This window comes from Hesperophylax consimilis, chromosome 25 (genome assembly GCF_061612785.1).
Source record: "Hesperophylax consimilis isolate HC1 chromosome 25, BYU_Hcon_1.0, whole genome shotgun sequence".
Lineage (NCBI taxonomy): Eukaryota > Metazoa > Arthropoda > Insecta > Trichoptera > Limnephilidae > Hesperophylax > Hesperophylax consimilis.
In genome coordinates this window covers 17152766-17175836 of record NC_142860.1, presented here as the reverse complement: position 1 = coordinate 17175836, position 23071 = coordinate 17152766, and the positions used below count along the sequence as shown (strand labels likewise).

Here is a 23071-nt window from a genome sequence, read left to right as displayed (position 1 = left end):
AATCTTATATAGTTTCATTAAAGCATTCTCAGACATGTCGGTTGAATATTTTTTATCCCTAATTAATTACATGTTCGAAACGGGATTTATTCCGGAAGTCTGGAAAGTTCAAAAAATCCTTCCGATTTTAAAACCTGGCAAAAATCCATCTGAAATCTCATCCTATCGTCCTATTGCTCTTTCGTCATGTTTAATGAAAGTAGCAGAACACTTGATAAAGAACAGATTGGAATGGTTTGTTGAAAATCACAGAATTATCTCTCCTAATCAATATGGCTTCCGGAAAAAGAAATCAACCATAGATAATTTAAGTGTGTTAACAACAGACATCCGTATATCTCAGTTCCTTAATTCTTGCACTCTGGCCACATTTCTTGATCTTTCGTCAGCTTACGACGATGTATTAATTAACATTTTGAAAGAAAAATTAATTAAAATAAAAATTCCCTTAAAACTAGTTCAATTTATTATTAATTTACTAACAGACAGATCCATTATTATCCACTTTTCTTCAAAAACTATAAATCGCAAACTATGGAAGGGGTTACCTCAGGGGTCCGTAGTCAGTCCATTATTATTTAATATATATATAAGTGATTTAGACAGTGTAATTCCTTCATCTATCAAGCGACTTTATTTTGCTGATGATTTCCTTATATATTTATCACACAAAAATCTATCGCGCGCTGCGAAGGAATTGAATTTGGCTTTACATAATATTAAAGTTTGGTTGTTGACAAATGGGATGAATTTAGCTACGTCTAAAACCAAAGTAATGGCTTTTACGCGCAAAAGAAAAATACCCCCCTTTTCTGTCTGCTTTGATAATGTCCCTCTTCAAATCGTTAAGCAAATTAAATTTCTTGGACTACTTTTGGATCATAAACTTTCCTGGCTCCCGCATATTCAGAACATTTCGGCTAAGTGTGAAAAGGGTCTAAATATTATCCGAGCTGTTTCCAGAGTGTGGTGGGGATCTCATCCTACTACTCTTAAATTAATGTATGGTGCTCTAGTGCGAAGCCATTTGGATTATGGAACATTTCTTTTTGATCCTCTTCCTAAATATTTGGACAAAAAACTTGAAAGAATTCAGTCCAAAGCGCTCAGAATAATTATTGGAGCGATGAAATCTTCTCCAATTAATTCTCTCCAGGTAGAATGTGTTGATCCCCCCTTAATTTTAAGGAGACAATTCCTAGCTGATAAATATATTTTTAAATCTTTTTCTATATCGCGTCACCCTTTAGAACAAAGCCTTGATTTTTTGTTCAATTACTTAAATAACGAAAAAAGATCGGCAGATAAAAACAGACTTCCTCTCCTTCTAAAAAGTTTTCTTTCATTCAAATCTCTGTCTTCTTCCCTCCAAAATCTACAAAAAGATCCTATCCTTCCTATTTTCACCATCCCATTTGATTCTATCAATTATATCCCCAACGTTATAACTTCAGACTTCCGAACTGATATTTTAACCTCATCTAATCAAAATGTTGAGGAAAAATTTAAAAACATTACATCTTCTAAGTTTCCAGAATTTTTTCTCATTTACACAGATGGTTCTAAGTCTGATAACAAAGATTGTGGAGCTGCGGTACACATTCCCGAATTCGATTTAGATTTGTCTTATAAATTGCCTAAAGAAATTTCCATATTTACTGCAGAATGCTTCGCAATTGAACAAGCTTTGAGCCAAATCCAACTTTTCAATATTCGACGAGCCTTACTGTGCACTGACTCACTAAGCGCAGTGTTGAAAATTTCCTCAAATATCCATAAACCAGAAGACTATATTATTTATAATATCAGAAACACCCTTAAATCTTTAATTGAATTAAATTTCGAGACAATATTGGTTTGGGTCCCTGGCCATTTAGGAATTGAGGGTAACGAGAAAGCCGATTCTCTAGCTAAACTTGGAACAATTTCTGGCTCTAATCCTTTAGATTTTAGAATTCCTATCTCTGACGTCATCCCAATTCTTAAATCCAACATGATCCGCTCCTGGGAAGAAAATTGGACCAATACGAAAACCCGAACTGGTGCTTTTTATGCTGGAATACAAAATCATATTCCAAGTAAACCTTGGTTCCACGGCAAGAAAAAATCCAAAAGATTTATATCCTGTATCTCGAGAATGAGAATTGGTCATTGCTCCATTGCATCCCATTTGTTTAAAATCCGGGTCCTAGATAGTCCACTCTGCCAGTGCGGCATGGAAAATGAGACTCTTGATCACGTTTTCTTTAATTGTAAAAATCATTCATCCTTCAAAGGCATTTATCGTTTACTTATAAAAATCACCCACCAATCTCCCCTTAGTATTCCTTATTTACTTTCTCTCAACAATTCTCGCATTTTCTCAGTTCTATACAAGTTCATAGACTTGAATGACTTCAATATTTGAGATTTCCTATTCCCGTATAGATTTCCCATAAAATTATAACCATCTCCCTTAACTTTAACGGCACATAGCACTCTATTTAGGGTGAATTGCCTAATACAAAAAAAAAAAAAAAAAAAAATATTTGGGTGAGGTGACAAATTATTGCACGACCTTTTTCGATGATCCATTATTTGATCAGGATTTTGTATTTGTTAATATTGTTCGATTTTCTTGTTTTTTCAGGTAGGTTATTGTATATTTTAGATGCAATGTATTTGAAATTTCTTTGACAAAATGTTGTGTTTATGTTTTTTTTTTTTTTTTTTACAGTATTACCGCACAAGAGTCCCAACTGCTCCCGTCTGGAGCCAGTGAGACTATGGCATCCCCAATTGGGGTATGTTGTGAGGCTGAGGGTATTGGGGAGGGGAGGGAGATGGGGAAGAGGAAGGTGGGGAAGTACCTGGCTATTCAGATCTGGTCACCAAACACGGCTAAAGCCATTTCAAGCAACGTTTCAATTCTGAATGGTGGTCTTACACCAGGGCGATACTGAGAGTATCTTCCACTCTGGAACGTGCCGCAAATATACTATATATTATTTTAAATGAATTAATTGTGAAATAACACAAATTAATCAAATAAAATTTATTTGCGCACGCCGGGTTCGAACCCGCGACCTTCGGATCTGTAGTCGAAAGCGTATACCACTAGACCACGCCGGCCGTCATGTTAGGTGTTTGTACGAGTTCTTTGGTTTTGTGTCTCGTGTTTACAATATTTTGGGTATTTTCATAAAATATATGTGTTTTATTTTTAAACAGATAAGTTAAGATGGTTTTTGTGTAAATTTTTCGAATATCTAATACATGAAATGTGTAGAATATATCTGCAGTACTTTTTTCTAAGGGAACTTTAAGAATAACTTTCATAATTAATTTTTGTGCATTCGATAATGAATCTATAGCCGATAGTGTTGCAACTCCGACAAATAATGCTTAGGTGGTTTGGACATATTTTAGACACGATGGGAATACCCGGGGATCAGACGGCATGATCAAGTTAGTAAAATGCTCGATTCGGAATGTGGATGAATCAAGGGGCGTGCAACTGTGGCGTTATATCTTATCTAACCACCCTTGCGGGAAATGATGTGATTACGGGATGCTGCGTAGACAGTCTCTGAGTAAATGAAAGAGTGAACATGAGTCTTGAAAGACCCACACTCAGACCAACGACAGAGACTTAGTTATTTTATTACTATACACTTTAGAATTTTTTCCTCCCTATCTAAAGCAAAGAAAAATTGGCGGATTCATTATTAAATTGCTGGTATAACTCTGGCTTTGCGCGCCAAGGTTTTATTGGATTTTAGCCCCCAGCTTAAGCAGTAACCATTTTAAAATTTGAAAAAGTAATTTTTGTGTTCAATCTCCACAAAATTTGAAAGTTTTTTTCAATGTTTGTATTTATGTTTTTTGTAAACAAATTGTTATATTTATTGAACACAGTGACATTTTATGTAAAATATTTTCTCTGACACCTAAATTTTCTATCAATAACTTCTTATTGTACTAAACAAAGTGCTACAATTCTTACACAAAAATCTTCAAATAACTGTACAAATTGTGATCAAACATCAATATGTTCTACGACAGCCAGTTATAATTTCTGAGGTCTGAAAGTTTCAAAGACCATAAAATTGTATTTTGTGTAAAGAACAAAACAAAACTTCTATAATATATCATACATTGTCGGCACGTAAATATGATCATCGGGAATTTGGTGGTACTTCGAAAAATTATTATTAAAAACATTTATTTTTCTTTCATTGCTTATTTAATTCTTAGGTTACTTCTTTCACATCTCAACAAATACAAGGGACGACAGACATATCAATTTATGTACAATTTATTCCATCACCCACAATATTTAAAACATTCGATCTATTTGCAAATTTAACTAGCGCAAAAACGAAATTCGTAATAAAAATAAATGTAAATGGGATCTGTCACGCGAGATCTACTTTTTTTCTCTTTAAAAGGTACACAAAATCGAGCCAAACGTGGGATGTTTATTGACCATGTGGTCCAGAAAATATAATTTCCTGAAGAGTTATTTTCAGAGTGGGATTTTTATTTCATACTGCAAGGGTGCATTTGACATATTTATTTTCTGATAGCGTTGTTGAAAGTTGAGTGATATGCACATTATTTTTCATGCAAACATTTTAAAAATACAATGCTAAGGGACATAGCATGTTTATTTTAGACAATTATCGGGAAGTTGGGAGTGACATAAATGAAAAATAATAAAAGATAACTCACTCAATCTTGTCTGTATTTTTATAGGCACATGTGTTTTTCAAAAATTCTTTCCTCCTTTTCCGGGTTATGCAACCCTTATAGTTTTATAGCAAATTCTACCCATTATTACATTTGGATGGAAAATTTATTTTCTGGCAATTTGTCTAGGGATTCTTCATCGGGATTAAAAATATTTTTAAAAGTGTGTTCTTGAATCTTTGTTTAATATTCGTCTTAAACATTGTATTTGCTTCAGCGTCCTCTAGAACGCAATGTTTTTTATTACAGTCTTGGTACTTAAAATGGAGGAATGGAATCATTTTATATTCAAGTAAGGCTTACGAGAGCATTGAAAGCTTTCAGACTTATTAATATCAATTAGGGTTCTAAAAAAAAACCTTTGATACAAATTTTATTAAAGTTTGTTATTTGCTTTTTATTTTAGACGCTAAAAAAAATTTACACACCAGAGTGAAGATAACTAAGTTTTCTATTAAACTAGTACTTTTAAACTAGTTGCTATTGAAGTTGTTTCTATTGAACGTGTTAAAAGTGAACTAATAACCATTTTACTTCTACTATTGAACTAGTTACGATTATTATTTTTTTAATGATAAACATTATTAACATTAAACATATCTCCCGAGTAAAAATAAATTTGGACCATGCATAACAAATCTTGTCTTATAAAAATAAAGATATAATATGTCTCGACGCCATCAAGTGGGAAATTTAGCACTAACAAAGCATTTCCTACAAAAATAAATTTGGTTGCTGACAGGTGAAAAATATAATAAGCAGTAATTGTTTATTTAAGTACTAGTACATATCGAATTATTTTGACGTGTTGGAAATAAGCTGACGTAGCTCAGTGGTTCAGAGCACCTGACCAGACATCAGAAGGTGTGGATTCATTTCCCGTCGGCGGCATTTATTTTTACTCAGGAGATATTTTCAATGCGTATGGATATTTCAGGCGACTAATTATTGCTTATAATAATTTAGTTACTATTTAACTAGTTATCATTGAACTAGTAACTATTGAACTAGTTATTATTTAACTAGTTAATATTGAACTAGTCACTATTGAACTAGTTTACTATCTTCGGCATTTAAGAAAGCTGGTAAATTAATTGGAAATGGCAATCTTCTTTTACGAATTACGTACTTCGTTTTCCTAGATCGATGCCTTGTGAAATCGCAGGACTTGTTTTTTAAGAATCTTTTATCATATATTTCAGCACAATTGAGTAGTACTTAATGTATCTTTTTACTAGATGGGGCATTCATGCTTTCAGAATTGTACACGATTTAGCACAAAACCATATAAAAACTTTGACACGAAAGTTAAATATTGATTTAATCGCCACTATTTAAAAAAATGTGAAATTAATAAAATAGATTATACTTAACAAACGAATTTTATTGAAGTTATTTCAAAGATCACCTTTAAAAGAAAAAATCCGGAGAATAAGTTAAATTCAAAAACACACAGAAAGCCACAACATGTGGAGGATATGCAAAATACACAATCCGGTTAAAATGTACCTGTTAGATGAAAACGTATTTAAAATGTTGTCCTATGTTATTTTCACAATTTACAATTCGAGTCAAAAACAATAATCAGTATTATGAAACGTGAAGAACCGACGCATAAACTAAACGATGACAATACGTAAATGACAGTGGCAAAGTTGACAGAGTCGCGTTCCCCCATGCGTAAGTCCTTCATCACAATACAAGTAACATTTTCCGCTTACTGTAGTGGTAGCAGGAAATTTCTAAAATTATTTCCAGAACACGTGAATATTTTTCTTTCTCTAAAAAAAAATTTATTATTAAGATATTTAAAAATATTATTAGGTTATTTGTAACCCGGGAATGTGGGAATTATTTAAAAAAATATTTCTTTATTGCATTAAGGCTCCGTAGTAAGAATTCAAAAAGAAAAAGGATAAAGTTTGACAGGGAGACGCATAAAAATAAATAATAGAGGGAGCGCTCTATCTAACATAAAATTGGGAAAAAAGAACCAGATTGATTTAATTTTTTCATCATTTTTATGTAATCAACACGTCAGATGAATTGAAGTTATCTTCAAAACTATATATATATATTTTTAAGAGCTTAAAAACTTCAAATGTTCCAGTGTTCGTACTTCAGTAGAAATTCTTAATTCGGGTCTTAATATAAACATTTCTTTTCAAGAAACTGATTTCATAGTCTCATATAATCACCGTTCATAGAAAGACTCTTTGAACTATAAACACAATTTAAAAATTAAACTAGTTATATTTTCCTATCCAAACAATTCGAAATCATTTTTTCTCATAAAATGATAATATGTTCATTAGGGTGTCCCAAAAAAATTAAAGTTGTTATTTTTGAACGCATACCCTCTAATTTTATTTTAATAATGACAAAACATTTATAAAAAAAATTTCGTTTACTTTGGACAACTGCAACCCGTGCCGACTTACATCGAAAGATGTCAGTACTTGTACATTAAGACGCCAGCGAGCAAACGTGTTGATGAGCTTGTAGTAACTTGCTATTTTGTTAGTAAACGAAAATCACTCGTTCATGCAAGATGTTGTTAGATTTACGCACTTCTAAAAATAATATATTTTTAATAGGAGTCGTAAAACACCAAATATCGGGTTCTAAACTGCCATATAATGGACAAGTTCTTGAAGTTTTGTTCTACAATATCCGGAAAGTGAATTTCACTGTCAATATATACCAAATATAGCCATAGTTGGTATTAAAAGCTGTTTTTGAAGTAAAAATCAGTCAAGTGACTACAAGTCCTGACATACCACTCTTCAAAAAGTTTCGAGATAACTGTAAAAATGTTGATCCCGATAAAATTCAGTGCTACAGAGAAAATCTCATATTGCACCTAACCGCTTCTGAAATCGATGATTTGCTTGACTTTTACCGTACTGCACTGACAACAAAAATACTTGGAGATTACTATTGAGAGTTTTTAGAGCTCTGTGTGATAGTTTTAGGAGGAGATACAGCGAGAAAATTTAAGATTCGGCCTCCATGTGCTCGATAGATGGCAAAGGCGCTTTATTCCTTGAAAATATCATTAATTTACGCGCAATTTAAAATTACCGGTAAGGATAAGGCGGCACTTTTAGACGTTTGCCTGTTCATAGTAACATCCTATGTCAAGCCATGGTTACAATGTATTATAGCACCTTACCAGGACTTGTGCTTTTCGACATCGATGAAGGCTTAAGAAAAAATTGATGAAAACATCTCAATGGCAGCTTTATTTCTGTTCAGTAAGCAGTTATGGTATTTGACCGATGAAAGATCTATTTTATCGCTGTTTGACGACGCTGTGGATCGAACAACTAAAATAAAAATGCTCGAAATATCAAAAAAAAAAAAATTATCAACCCATGAAAAACGTTACATCCCATCGAAGGAAGATTTTGATGGTAAATTGTATGGTAAGTTTATTAAGTAGTTTAAATTATGTTTTGTATTGAGGTTTTTGTTCATATCATAATTTAATGACTTTTGTTTCAGAGAAAAATATTTACGACTTCATTTCAGTCAAGAGCAAGTATTTGTTTGATCGTCTGAAAACAGATGCCAGTTTTCTTAACGAATTCCCTACGATGTGGTCAAATAATGCTTCGTATCAAGAAATCAGAAAGAAGGTGTCACCGCTGAGGGTAGTGAATGATACAGCTGAAAGAACTGTTAAGTTAATGCAAGATTTTCATGGCCTAATCTCACGGTCGAAGAGGAACACAAATAATTTTCGTTACGATGCGTTCAGGAACACCGGAAGATTTATCCTGACTGTAAAAAACAAACTATGAAGAAAAAATTTAATCAATAAACCATTTTTTAATATAAAATACTACATAATTGAACATTTGTGCATTTTTAAATTTTATTAATCCGACAAAAATGAAAGTTGAAAATCCTTCCATATTAACTCTGAACCATATGTTTGGCATCAAGTCGGCACGGGTTGTCGGTGTTTAATCAAAATAATATTTATTATATGAGTTATTGGGATCAAATGGAATAAAATAAGAGGGTATGCATATTTAAATTCATGAAAAAAAAATTCTTCCTTATGTCCTGGGACACCCTAATGTTCATGTCTGAAAACATCAGGATAATAGAAAAATCTAATAACTCATTCAATATAACACGATGAAAGATCAGGATCAGATACAGGGATGATACACTCTCTTTCGTAGCAATTTATTCTACGTTAAACTGAGTATCCAGACGACAGCACGTTTTGTATGTTAAAATTAATCGCGTTACTTACTTTTTACGTCAGGAGCGTGACACATTATGTTTGATAGATATGTCAAATAAATAATTTCACAATATTAAATTCATTAAATATGATTTAAGATTTTCACGGCCAAAAGTATTTTTGTTATTTGTTTTTGGGGTATTATGCCGTGTTGCGCTAACTCCTTCTTTAGCCAACGTTTCGGACAGCATTGCAGTGTCCATCATCAGGGCAGATGTCTTATTTAACATAAGACATCTGCCCTGATGATGGACACTGCAATGCTGTCCGAAACGTTGGCTAAAAAAGGAGTTAGCGCAACACGGCATAATACCCCAAAAACAAATAACAAAAATTAAATTCATTGATTTTTATTACATACATCTATTTAAATTTCATTTTGGTAGTGCATTAATGCATATCTTAGAAGCAAAAATTAACCCACGTCCTGACATCAGATCGAGCTGAAACTAGGAAAATATACTGATCGTCAATGAAAAAGAATTCTGTCAACTTTTTGTGCGCGTGGGTTTTTAAAATTGAATAGCCTTAAATGTGTACCCTTCACCCCCCCTTTGCCCCTTGTCCCCTTTCCTTGATCTGAGCCAAAGACAAGGAGCATTGTTATCGTTGCATCTTCGTCACCGCGAAAATTCGTGTCATTTGTGAATACCCGCATATGTTGAACTCGGCTGTGATTTTTTTGGAGCACACATCGTCCAGTGAAACGTTTTTTATCCGCCGCAGTGAATGTCACTGTTTTGCTTTGTGTTGAGTGAGCGAATGTTAAAAGGGAATTGCCCTTAATTGTATGCAAGCTGATAAGTGTAAGGAACCAGCGGCTAAGGAGGACGAGACCAGGGTAAGTCTTTGGCCTTTCCCACTCATTTCCTCTTGCAAACACTAAGGCAAATTCAATTCGTTTTTGTTTGTCTTAGTCTTTATCGCACTTTACCGCAACCAACCCCGCACAATTGCGAACGAAGGTTTTGCGCACCACCAATATATGAATTACTCTGAAATCGGCTAACATTACAGCAGTTAATATACGAAATAAATGTCAGTTCTACCCGATCGGGATTTGAATTTAGCGAGTTAGCGAATTTTTTTTCTTAGAATACATTATCTTGTTTTCTTAGAATATATTATCTTTCGTAAGTATTTAAATTTTGAAATTAAATTATTCCAAGGATTTGGGTTGTATTATTCCAAGAATTTTGGGTCGTATTATGCTTTCAAAAATGATTTTAAGTTATACCCAGCTTACGTCGTTATTTTAGCCAAAAACATCCTTAATATTATTTAAGAAGGACAAAATAAACAGAGATTACTTGGATGCCTTACCGTCAAAAATAAACTTTTTTCCCTGCCATTTCGTTGGAATTTACCCACGATTGATACTAATTTATTCTGAGGTTTTGAATAAAGAAAAAAATTCAATCCATAATAATTTTTTTGCAAAGCCGACGTAAAAAAACTGTCAGATCCAAAACAACAACTTTTGTTAAATCTCATCAATTAATTATCTCAATTAGAATATTCTTAATATAAATTTGTTAAACGTTTTCAAAGATTAAATTCACATTTGGATTTGAGGTCAAAATACTTTACGAAACAAAAATTCTTTTTTAATCAAAATCCCTTTTATAAATTATTATAAGCAATATTTAGTCCCCTGTAATATCAATACATATTGAAAATATCTCCCAGGTAAATATAAATGCCGCCGACGGGGATTGAACCCGCGCCTTCTGATGTCCGATCGTTTACGTTGGTTGTTTACAGGTGAAAAAAATATAATTATAATTTGATTATACACCAACAAGGCAGATTAAATCAAACATTTGTGTAACTTTTTTTACCCGCAGGTTACAATGGTGCTAAATTAAAACATCTTGAAGAAAATCCATAAACGATAACATCATAGTAAAACGTTTCGCATAAAATTAATATTTTCACGGTGAATAACGATTCACTAGTGTCATTACTCAATTACTATCGATAGTGTATAAATCATTATCACTTGATGTAGTAATGTCTGATTGTGTATTTTTTTAAATTAGTTTTGTAGAAAACCGTAAAGAATAAAAGCATTAAAATTGTATAATGTTTAATATTTTGTAATTATGTAATATTTTTTTTTTAACATATTTATATGAAATGAATGTTGCACAATTTAAACTGTGTGGTTTTTAGTACACGTTTAGTATAAGTAAACAAAGTTTTTATTTTTGGTGAAAAAATATCACAAAAATAATAAATGTATAATATAATAAACTAATGTTAAGTTTTTGCAATAAATAGAGAAAAATAACATGAAGCAGCTGTATCAAATTTGTTAAAGACATAAATTTCAGTTAATAATGTTAACACAAGATTTGTAGGAAACGTAAAAAAAATTAAAACATTCAAAGATATTAAGTAATTTATAAGAGTTATCAAGCAATTGCATACCTAAGAGTCTTCAAATGTATGTTAGTATTTATTTATCGTTCCATTTAATGGAGATGCGTCATAACTGTTAAAATTGTAACGTTTTTATGACAACCTACAATGGTTTTTCTCGGTATTTTCATTACCCAAAATCCGTGATAAATATACAGACTTCAGGCCAAGCTAGAATACTTAATTGTTTACTTTGGAATAATGAATCTTTTTTGCCATTGATTATTCACTACGGGAATCGGACAAAACATTAATTAATAAATTTAGACAAACATGAACCTCGTGTTTTATATTATTTAAACAAAATTAATTCCAGGAAAAGCTTGGTTGTTAAAATAGATTCGGAGGTAAGTAAACATTACTTGCAAAGTTATTTTAAGCAAGTATTTACTTTATTCATTTAAGTTGATTTATTTTAATATAGCGCTTCCCACGTCAAATAAAATTTATAATTAACAAATACAAGTAAAAGAACACAGTATTTTAGATAAGGTATGATTTCAATTTGGGAGGCCGCTTTGGGTACCACTACCCCCCATTTATCGGAAAACCAACACCTCTGACATGGGTTACCCCAAGTGGTTTGCAACGTTCGGTATTTTAGCAGGGGTGCCCGGGGTCATCGGGTGAGATGCGCCTGTCTACTTGGAGAGACTCTTCGACCCACAAACTTGTCTCTCCACCGCAGACCCTACCACACACCATCCCCAAAGATGACCCGAGTGAATTTGAGGACCTCCTGTGCGGGATTAATGTTAAAAAATAAATGCTTATTTTAAAACAAAATTACAGTGCATTTTCGTCTTGAATTAAGAAATGGAATCGGATAGCGGAAAAGATTTAAGAATAACTACAATCAAGATCTTTCTTCTTTTCTTCTTCCTAGCACTATCCCAACTCATTGCCTAGGTAGGCTATTGGGGTCGGCTCTTCTCGTTCTCAGGTTATAGCTTCTTCGGTTCTGAGTGTGGCTTTCATCTAGGCCGTTTATTTGTAGGATTTTGGAGCATTGGGTCATCCAGGAGTTCTTTGGTCTACCTCTGGATGACTGTCTTTGAAGCTCTATAGACATTGCCTGCTTCACTGTGTGTTCTGGTGGTCTCCGTCTTATGTGCCCATACCATCTTAACTGTCGTTTCTCTAGCTTACTGTTTATGTCAGTGACACCCAGGCTACCACGAATGCGTGAGCTTTTAATTTTATCTTTTAATGATACTCCTGCCGTCCATCTAAGCATTCGCATTTCTGCTGATTCGAGTTGCCTAGAGTAGGAATTGTACATCGTCCAGCATTCGGAGCCATACATTATCGCGGGTCTAACAATAGTCTGGTATGTCTTTCCTTTAAGTTTTATTGGCATTTTCGTGTCGCACAAAATTCCTGTTACGGATTTAAATTTCATCCATCCCACTCCTATCCTATAGTTGACATCCGCTGCACATCCTCCGTCTCTGTGGATGAGTGAGCCCAGATACTTAAATGAGTCACAGTTGGCTAATGTTACTCCATCCAATTGCATCGAAGGAGTTACAGCATTTGGATCTTCAAATGGTAATTACAAATATTCCGTCTTTTTCCTGCTAATTTTTAGTCCATTATCCTCCAGGATCTTTCTCCACCTTTCCAGGCTATTTTGTAGATCACAATGATTTTCTTTTATCAGTACTACATCATCTGCAAAAAGCATAGTCTTGAGAATACTGTTCATTTTTTGACTCGTTAGGTAAATCATGACCATTATGAATAGCAATGGGCTGAGGACAGATCCTTGGTGTACCCCCACTTTAATTGGAAATGTTGGTGACATCATTAAGAAATGGAATCGGATAGCGGAAAGGATTAAAGAATAACTACTATCAAGATAAATTTAAAATTTAGATATTGTATAAAAATATACAAGCAAGGAAACAAGTTGAAGAGATGCAGCCTGTCCAAGTCGAGGGTTGCGAAAGCAATTGTTTTTGATAGCCGCGTTGTCGTTGTAAGATTTTTTTGTTTTATTTTGTGACGGGCAGTGATTCCAGTATCAAAAACGCATTAAAGTTTAAAAAAAATAACAGTTTTTTTCAATATTTTCTGCGGTTCTAATAATCCATTTTTTTGTTCCAGGTATTCCACAACATCCCCGCATCGTCCCTTCTCTTGTCCAACTACGACCCCTTCTACAGCCCTCTGCTGTCCCGACTGGACTCGGTCTTCCAGAGACTCGGGTTAGGAGGTGCTCAGGCCACCGCCCCCGAGAGGTGCAGGGAGAAGCTGGTCTGCTTGATGTACGCCTCCCCCGCGAAGTACGCGCCGTACAGCAACCTGGTGTCTGCACAGTTGAGCAGGTATTTTAAATTAAAAGTTTTCATTACCTTTTTTTACATATATAGCCATTTCTTCACTAGAGAAAGTTGATCTATAGCATTATCAATTTCCTTCTGAAAATATATAAATATTTTATTTTTTTATTAACAGTTAACCCCGCGATTCTCGACAAAATAATTTGTCACCAAATATTCCAGCTTGACATTCAATTTCGAATGTAAGTATTTCAAAATAAATTACCGTTCTTGAAAGAAGACAAAAGATTTTTGTTTTACAAACAAACAAATGCAATTACAAATATGAAAATTTTGAACCCAAAAAATTCTAAAGATTCTAAAAGACGCTTATTAATGTTTATTTTTTGTAAACTGTATATATCCCTATTAATCAAAATCAGAAAACACATTTAATTTCACAAAGGTATTATAAAGGTTTTGTCATTTCACTTTTTTTCATAATGAAAAGATAATTATTCAAAATACTTGCAACTTCGACCGGGTGAACTTTTTGGCAGTTTTCAGTTTGATAGTTTTTCAAATTATACGGAAGCGTCCATTATAAACGTTTAAACTCGTGTAGTGTTTCCTCTTGCTAAAACTGTTTGTTTTATATGTCTGATCCTAATAGAAAATGAGATACCACGAGTTTTATGAGGACGTGTCGTTTTGTGTCAGATATAATAGCAATAAGCAGCCTGCGGGGTTAGATCAAACTTAATTGCTTTTTTGTCAGTGCGGACAAATCAACATTTTCTGGTATATTTAAAAACAAGTAGTTTCAAAGTTATGATACATTATTTGATACCTACGTCTGCTTAATGGTCGATAGGTATAGATTAGCATTTATTATGATAGAAAACAGAGAAAAGTGAGGTAAGTGACACATTATAATCTGCATAGATTTCAGGTTCAGGAGTTAAAAAATATATTCACATTTATTTTGAAATATAGAGGAAAAATAAATTCAGTAGATAAGATACAAATAATAACGCATTCAAATTAAACAGGAACTCTGAGAAATACTGAAACCTGATAATCTAGAATAAGTCGTTAAAAAGTTTTGGGAAAAAAGGAACTCGATTCGTATCCGATATGATTTAATGGCGATCTTAAAAATAGAATATTAATAATAAATGGCCATTCGAAGACAAACTTTCTTGTTGATTTGATCTTCAAAACTTTCGAAGACTCGAATTGAAATTGCAATATGTTGAGAGATTGAGATAAATCGGCTGAACCTTTAAATATCGATGGAGGTATCCGATATGTATAGCGTAATGGTTTCATAAGATATACATTATTTATAAACTTACATGTTACTAAGACTCGAATTGAAATTACAATATGTTGATAGATGGAGCTAAATCGGCTGAACCTTTAAACATCGATGGAGGTATCCGATTTTTATAATGGTTTCATAAGATATACATTATTTAAAAACTTTCATGTTCGTCATAATGTTAATAGTCGGTAAAATACTTACATAGGTATATGTTGATTTCAATAAAACTGTATTAATTTATTTGAAAGGCAAATCAACCATAAAAGGAACTCACGCGGGATTTGTTTTTGCATCACATCGAAGAAATATAAATATTTTTTACGTTGGTCGTTCTTTTTGGTTATTTTTTTAGGAAAAATAAATAGTTTAACAAATATGAAGCTATGCTTTTCTCGTATTACCTCATACACGTGTTTTGAAATGATTTGACTCTATTTCATAATGTAATAATCAATGATCACAAAATAAAGAAGTTTTTTCTCCCTTTTAACCCCTCTAAACCCGTTCGTAAATTTATACCGCGGGTCTTCGCGGTATGTATAAAGGCTCTAAAAAGTGAATTGATATCCTGAAATTTTAGTATGTAAATTTTTAGCTAGTTACGAAAAAATTTAACGGTTATAAAACATTTTACAATTTGGTCGACTTACAGAACTTTAAATTTTCTATAAAATTATTCCTTAGAAGCTACGAAAATCAGAAAGACGTGTTTGTTTTACTAATAGAATTTTTTAAGAATTAGAAAAGTAATGATGTACTACAAAAATACCGTTTTTTCCGGTATTTTCTTCTTAATTATTTTTATATTAAGACATAATATAAATTGGAATTTGTTTATACGAGTCGTTCAAAAACTTCCAAATAAATGTGTTTTTATTAACCAGCAATTGGGACATAAATAAATTTCTGTTTTTCGGTTGGAAGGATAACCTTTTTTGTTTGTTTTTTGAAGTGTATATTATCATAAGACTGACAAAGGCTGATTTAGCTATAAAAAATATGATTGCTAAAAGTTTTGGTGTTTTAAAATAAGCATATTAAAATTGGTAATTTATAGTGTCCTCAGTAAATAAGTGTAAAGATCAGTAAACGAGATTTTATTTATGATATGTCTTTGTTTTGTTGTGGAAAAACATATTTTTTAATAAACCGAGAGTTAAATTAACTTCAAAAGTGGCGGGTTAATATATTATAACAATATAATTTTAGTTACCTATGTCATTAAGTTATTCTAAGATTTTCTCTTTCGACTCGTTTTTGTTTAAGGAAGAGTTGATATTAAAATTTGATTAAATTTGCAATTAAATATAATATCCGGGGATCATACGCCCGGAATAACAAATTCTATGATTTCCATAAAATAATCAAGAAGTTTCATTTACGTAGTTAAAATAAACAAAATTTGTTTTTGTATGTTTTCAATAGTGATAATAAATTTGTGATTTCCTTTAAATATGGATTTCACTATATCTAAAACAATAGTTTTCTCTTAAAATGTATTCAGACAGCGTAATCAAACTTAGTTGTTTCATCAGAATGATATAATAAGTAATGTTTTGAATTAATATATTCAGTCAAAATTAATAACGCTATTTTTTTTGCTACACATTTTCTGTATTGTTGGAATGTTCTTGGTAATTAAGATACAAACTAAGGGATTTATACTCTACTATTGAATTCTTTGAGTCGAGTTTTTTTTCAAACATTCTTGTGACTTGAAGCCACGAAATTAAACATCTAATTACGTTGTCTGTAAGAGAATTATGTCAGACCTAGTTGTATTACACAGAGTCATTAATAGCTTAATTGACAGCCTTCCATCGTCGCCACAATAAAATTCCATTAATACACGACAAAATGTAACATTTTTCTGTAATACACACAACCGACTATCAGACACACTCATTAACCAAAAAGATACATCTAGCAACAAGTTTAGGAGTACCGTTTATACATTTTTGTTCTTTGTAATGCGAGACCGGTCGGTGGCTGAGATGATATTTGTTAGTTTTTGAAGCTTTATTTAGATGTAATCATATTTTTTCACACATCTAGTAATAAAAACATATGAAATACAAAATAAAATAAAAAATAGAATCATAAAATTACAGGGAAAAATAATTAAACAGTATAACAAAAATAAAAATCTTTACCCCGGTTTAAGAAGCAGAGTTTGAGAAATACATTCAACCCTTAAATGCATACTGTTGCAAAACTGCAACATACCGTTCAAACCACCTTTAACTCTTTGGTGTATACTTAATGCATGCCGTTTTAGAATTATTAAGTTCACGGTATTATATTTTATCGAGTGGCATCACCTTTTTTTTCTTTCGCGAATTTCAAATGTCACTTTTTCTTTAACAAAGTGAAGATTCTCGAAAATTGGTTGGAGGTTAGAATTACAGTTTGGTTTTTCTGTTATTATTTTGATTTTCTTAGGTAAGTAGATACAATAATACAATACTTATATGTAATAACTCGTATTTTTCCGGTACACTTATTAGTTTTGAGAAATTTTTTTAGGTTTTTTATTTTTTTTTCACGTAAATTGTTCTTATTATTTTTTATTAAATACATGGTGTTGTAAATCTGCAACAATTTTTTTTTATCAAACATCATTTAAAAAATTACAAAAAAATAAGTTCTTTATATTTCTTTTATTTTTTTTTTTTCATACGAAGCAATTACTTTGTGGTTAGACATTATATTATAAAATAAAACACAAACACTTTGTATTTAACCACGAATTTATTATTTCATATATCGACCGGTTTCACTTCGACCAAGCTTCTTCAGGATATAATAATAACTATTATATCCTGAAGAAGCTTGGTCGAAGTGAAACCGGTCGATATATGAAATAATAAATTCGTGGTTAAATACAAAGTGTTTGTGTTTTATTTTATAATCTTTATATTTCATTACATTTGCATGTAAATATCTACAAAATATATTTTTTTCCAGAAAAATTAATAAATCATGCATTTAAGGGTTGGTGACAATAATATTTGTGAGTGTACACAATTCGTAATTTTTTTAAAAACATATTGTACATGTTTTACGGAATGTTTCAAGACTTGTGGCTTCGTTTATTGCATTTTGTAGTTTATTATAAAGCCTTTGCCCTTTATAAAAAACGCTGTTGTGTGTGGGCACGAAAATTTAGTTTTGGGAAACCTGAAGTTTCGGCAACTCCTAGGATAATTGTGAACATTTTCATGGTCCATAATATTAGTTTGCAGATATTTAAGGAGCATGTTATTTTATATAATTTACGTGCAGAATAAATGTTTGCTTTTCGTCAAAGAGTCGAGTGACTGGTGTCAATTTTATATATTTTTAGAGAGAATTCTTAAATTATAATAATATGACTTAGTATTTTACAGAAACGAATGAAATAAAATCACTATTTATCAAGCGATTATTTTTATTCTGTTATATTTTTGATTCTGTAGGAACGATATTCACCGTTCCCATATTATCAATTCTCCTGATGTCCCGTGAGATTTTGTAAATGTAAATCATAAAAATAACTAATATTACATTTTTATATTTTATCTATTAGGACTGCCTTAGAATATATGTATGAAATTTCACGTTGTTATTTCGCACGCTGAAAAATGTATAGTGTAATCAAAAAACATCATCCTGTAAAAAGTGCAGAGTGTATTGATTTCTGATTTCCAACATCGAAGCAATCAATCAGGAGTATAAATCTCGCAAGCTGCGATTGAACCATTATTCACGGGGAACTTGGTTAATTCGTCGAAAAAGACGAATTCAAAGACAACATTTATTTTGCTTGGCGGGCTAAGGGTTAGTGGATAATTTTGACTTGTTTATTTGTACATTATCCAACTCTTAACAATATAACTAATGGTTTGAATTTCAAATGAACAGCGTTATTTATTCTTGAGTTATACGCATTAGGAAAAGGGGTTTTCTCAAGCGAAAGTTGATCGCTTTAATACAACTAGAAGCTTTTAGCTATTGTATTGAGATTATGAAAAAGAATACTTACATAATTTTTATTGAAAAATACCAACAATTATTCGTTCAAATGGGAAGATGCCCCCAGTATCACCCTAGCGAATGCCCATCATTACTTCAAATGCATTTGCCGTTTTTGGTGGCCAGATCTGAATAGCCAGTTACTTATTTACCTTTATCTCTTCAGCGCCCTTGAGGTTATTTCTCACGAAAACGGCGCTATATAAATTAGCCAAATATTATCTCTTTCCTCTACAGACTATCTTTAGCTTGACAACATACATCAATGGGTTATTTTTAAAAACCACGAATGCGGTTAAAAACGTGAAGATTGAAATTGCATTTTTCTGATTCTGATCAAGTACTAAAAATGTGTGATTTTATTATTTTCATTAATAATTAATGATTTTGAAAACTTTTTAAGACAGCACATTCCGAAACGGTTCCAACTGGCTATGACACAGAAACGCCACTGGCTGATAATATGGCTGGTAAAGGCTGGTAAGAAGGCTGGTAAGACGGCTGGTAATACGGTTGATAATACGGCTGGTAATACGGCTGGTAATACGGCTGGTAAGACGGCTGGTAAGACGGCTGGTAAGACGGCTGGATATACGGCTGGCAAGACGGCTGGTAAGACGGCTGGTAAAACGGCTGGTAAGACGGCTGGCAATACGGCTGGCAAGACGGCTGGTAAGACGGCTGGTAAGACGGCTGGTAAGACGGCTGGCAATACGGCTGGCAAGACGGCTGGTAAAACGGCTAGTAAGACGGCTGGTAAGACGGCTGACAATACGGCTGGCAAGACGGCTGGTAAGACAGCTGGTAAGACGGCTGGCAAGACGGCTGGTAAGACGGCTGGTAAGACGGCTGGTAAGACGGTTGGTAAGACGGCTGGCACAGACGCGCGATGTTGCCCGGTGTGACGTCAATGCCGTCATATTCACGAATAAAAAAGAACACATTTTTTATTTATTTATCAAAAATGGAAAATTTTAAATCACTATAGAAAATTTATGCGTCAACTTAAACATAAAATAAAAAAATACCTCAATATTAATACCATTTATTTTCCAATTTTTTTCCGAGAACCAAAAAAGAGTGAAAATACAGTTGGTAGACTTGTATGTGAAAAACTCATTAAGGTTTTGAATATAAAGCTGTATGAAAAACTTACTTAATTGAGCACATTTTTACCTACCGGTCTCTTGTCTTCATCCTATGATATTTTATATACAACGTTATAAATAAATTCATTTTATTCTATTTGCTGAGTTTTTTAACTGTTTTCTTATTAGTTATTTTGAGTATTATCAAATCAAAAGAGCTTTATTTTATTTTAATAAAAGAACTTTATCGCCCAAATGATCCTTTAGGGATTAATTCTATTCTTTGTTTTTTTCCCAGATAGATTTTCCCTTAATATTTATAGAAATGATTTTCTTTCTATTCATCTAAATAGTATAAAACATGAAAGATTATCTAATAATAATAATTTGTATTTTTTATCCTTTATGCTATGCATTAAACCTTGTCTTATAAATATTAGTGTGAGTAAACCGATTATTCTGATGTGAACGCTCATCGATGGTTTAATTTATTTTGATCAGTGTTTTATAATATGTAGTTACACATTACCAGTCTATTTTAGTTGTCTATAATCATTTTACACTATAAATATTAACTGTCATGAATAGTAAGTAGGAATTTAAAATGTTTATTTACCTATGAAGCTAGCTGTAGCGATTATAAAGACTAGCATATAGGCATATGACGGATACAGCGATATGAATATTTTGTATTAAAAATGGCCACTTGTACAAATCTGTAGTTTTATTCCTAGATTAATGGATTTTCGCACATTGAGCTTCAAAACAAAAAGATGGTCACTATATACATGATATTTCAAAAAAAATTTGCTAACACAATGTATTTCACTACAAAATTTTTGATTTAAAAAATTAATATTTTAATAAAAACTAACATTTTTTGGATAATTTGTGTAGAGCAGTTTTGTGTTATTTATCGTACTTTGAAATATATATTTTTTTATAACAACTTTAACATTAAGCTTACGGATTGCATCCACTTGTTCATCAAAGCACTATGAACCATGTACCTCCGATGAGCGTGATGATTAATTGTACGTTTACTAAAAATAGGCAAATTACCTTCATTTTTCAATAAACGTAGAAAACTGATGAAAAATTGACTGAAATTTTCCGCAAAATAAAAAATTGGCTGTATTATCGTTTTTTTTCTTGATTCCAGGGAACTCAACGAGCTGCGAAAGCCTACATCAGACAACCCGGAAATCCTGCGCTTCTTCCGTTACATGAAGGCTGCGAAGGATGGCCAGGAGGGTGGCAGCTGCAGCAGAACCTACCCCAACTGTCCGGGACTCACGCCGGATACAGGAAGTGCAGCCATGATAACAACCTACAACGATATCAACAAGCTCGTCTCAGCGAGGAAACTCTAGGAAAAAACAGCATCCTGTAAAGGACCAGCGTTGATGATTTATCTAGTAGCGATTTTATTTCTAATAAACTTACATGTTTCATGTTTTTATAAATATTTCTCCACAATAGATCCCATTATTTATCTCCAATAATAATATTCATGTAGATAAGATGTGGTTTTAACTATATTATTAATTTATTTTCTATCACTTGTAGTTAAAATAAACCTTTATTAGACAATTGAGTCTGTATTTATTTTTATCTGCATTTTGATTATAATATGTCCATGGAAAATATTAATTAAGTCATACTCCGAATCTTAAAATTTTGTAAAAACTTACGATAAAGTTGAAATTACTCATCGCGTTACTTGGCTGTAAGAGGAAGAAACATTAAATTTCAATGTCAAAACTATCGTTAAAATATCAAAATGTCCAAAATCCTTTTCTATCTGATTTTTCAAGAATTATAAATATTTTGTAATATAGTTTATCTCTTATTTAATGCTTGTGTATGAGCAATTGTTTTAAATACGTCATGTAAAAAATGTAAGGAAACATGTGCTTTTTGATGATCTATTTTTTACTTTTACTCAACATCCAAAAATAATTTCCCTCGTAGCCTTCTATACAATTTTTTCGTATTCTGAATTTTTGAAGAAATGATCCTGGCTCTTGATAAAACCCGTGCTGTAAGAGGGAGGAAACACGGAGGCCGGTAAATCATTCATTCAAGTTCTAAAAGAAATAAATTTCCCACAGTCACAGTCCGCCTCCGCAACGAAAAAAGTATTTATGTATAGGGAGGGTTTGAGAGATGGAAAATTTCAAATAATCATTTTCGCGGCTCTATTCGACTATTGTAAGATTGCAAACGTTTCTTGGTTCTTTCTAAGTAGGGAATAAAATAATAGGTTTCGCGGGTGAAGAGCAAAAAGAAATGTAACAAATAATTGTATAATAAACCTTAATTATTAACCTGAAAACCCATATAAATTGAAGAAATCTTCCGAGAAAAAATAAATGTTGCCGACGGAAAAGGAACTTGAAGTATTCTGATTGCCAGTCAGGTGCACTAGCCACTATGCTACCTCGGCTTATTTTTAAATCGCCAAATAATTCAATAATTCAATTAGAAGATTTTTTCAATAAATATGGGTGTTTCAAGCTAATAATTTGTTTTCCTTTGTGCTTTGTGTAAAAAAACCTTGTCTTATTAACATAAGTTTAACATAAAAAATATAAATAAAATATATTTGTCTTCAATATACAAAATGTAAAACTTTTTTTCTGTAGATGTGATAGAAAGAATTTTCACTGCTTTGTGATTTTTTAGATTCTAAACATCCATCGTTAATCTATATCTGGAACGATTCCAGGGTTGATTTTTCCTCAACAGTTACGTAAATGATGTATATTTGGCGGAAGTCACAATGCAAATTTAATTGGTTTATTTATAAAGTCACAAAAAATACTGGTAATTACAAAAAAGACCTCAATAATTTATTTTCCACATAGGTATCATTATTTTGGTAAGTCTTGATTTTATGTTGGTATAAGTAATTTATTTCTTAAACATAAGTTATTTATTTATTTTTTATAAATAAGTG

At 32.1% G+C, this 23071-nt stretch overlaps 1 protein-coding gene across 1 annotated transcript in view; it reads left to right on the top strand.

Moving 5' to 3' along the window:
* The window catches only part of Osi24 (Protein), a 49142-nt gene extending 27660 nt beyond the window's left edge, over positions 1–21482 (top strand). Inside the window, exons 5-6 of the mRNA XM_089646701.1 lie at positions 13526–13746; positions 21272–21482. Of these exons, the coding sequence (XP_089502827.1) occupies positions 13526–13746; positions 21272–21482 (432 nt within the window). The remainder of the gene's footprint in view (positions 1–13525; positions 13747–21271) is intronic.
* The last annotated feature ends 1589 nt before the right edge of the window (positions 21483–23071 follow it).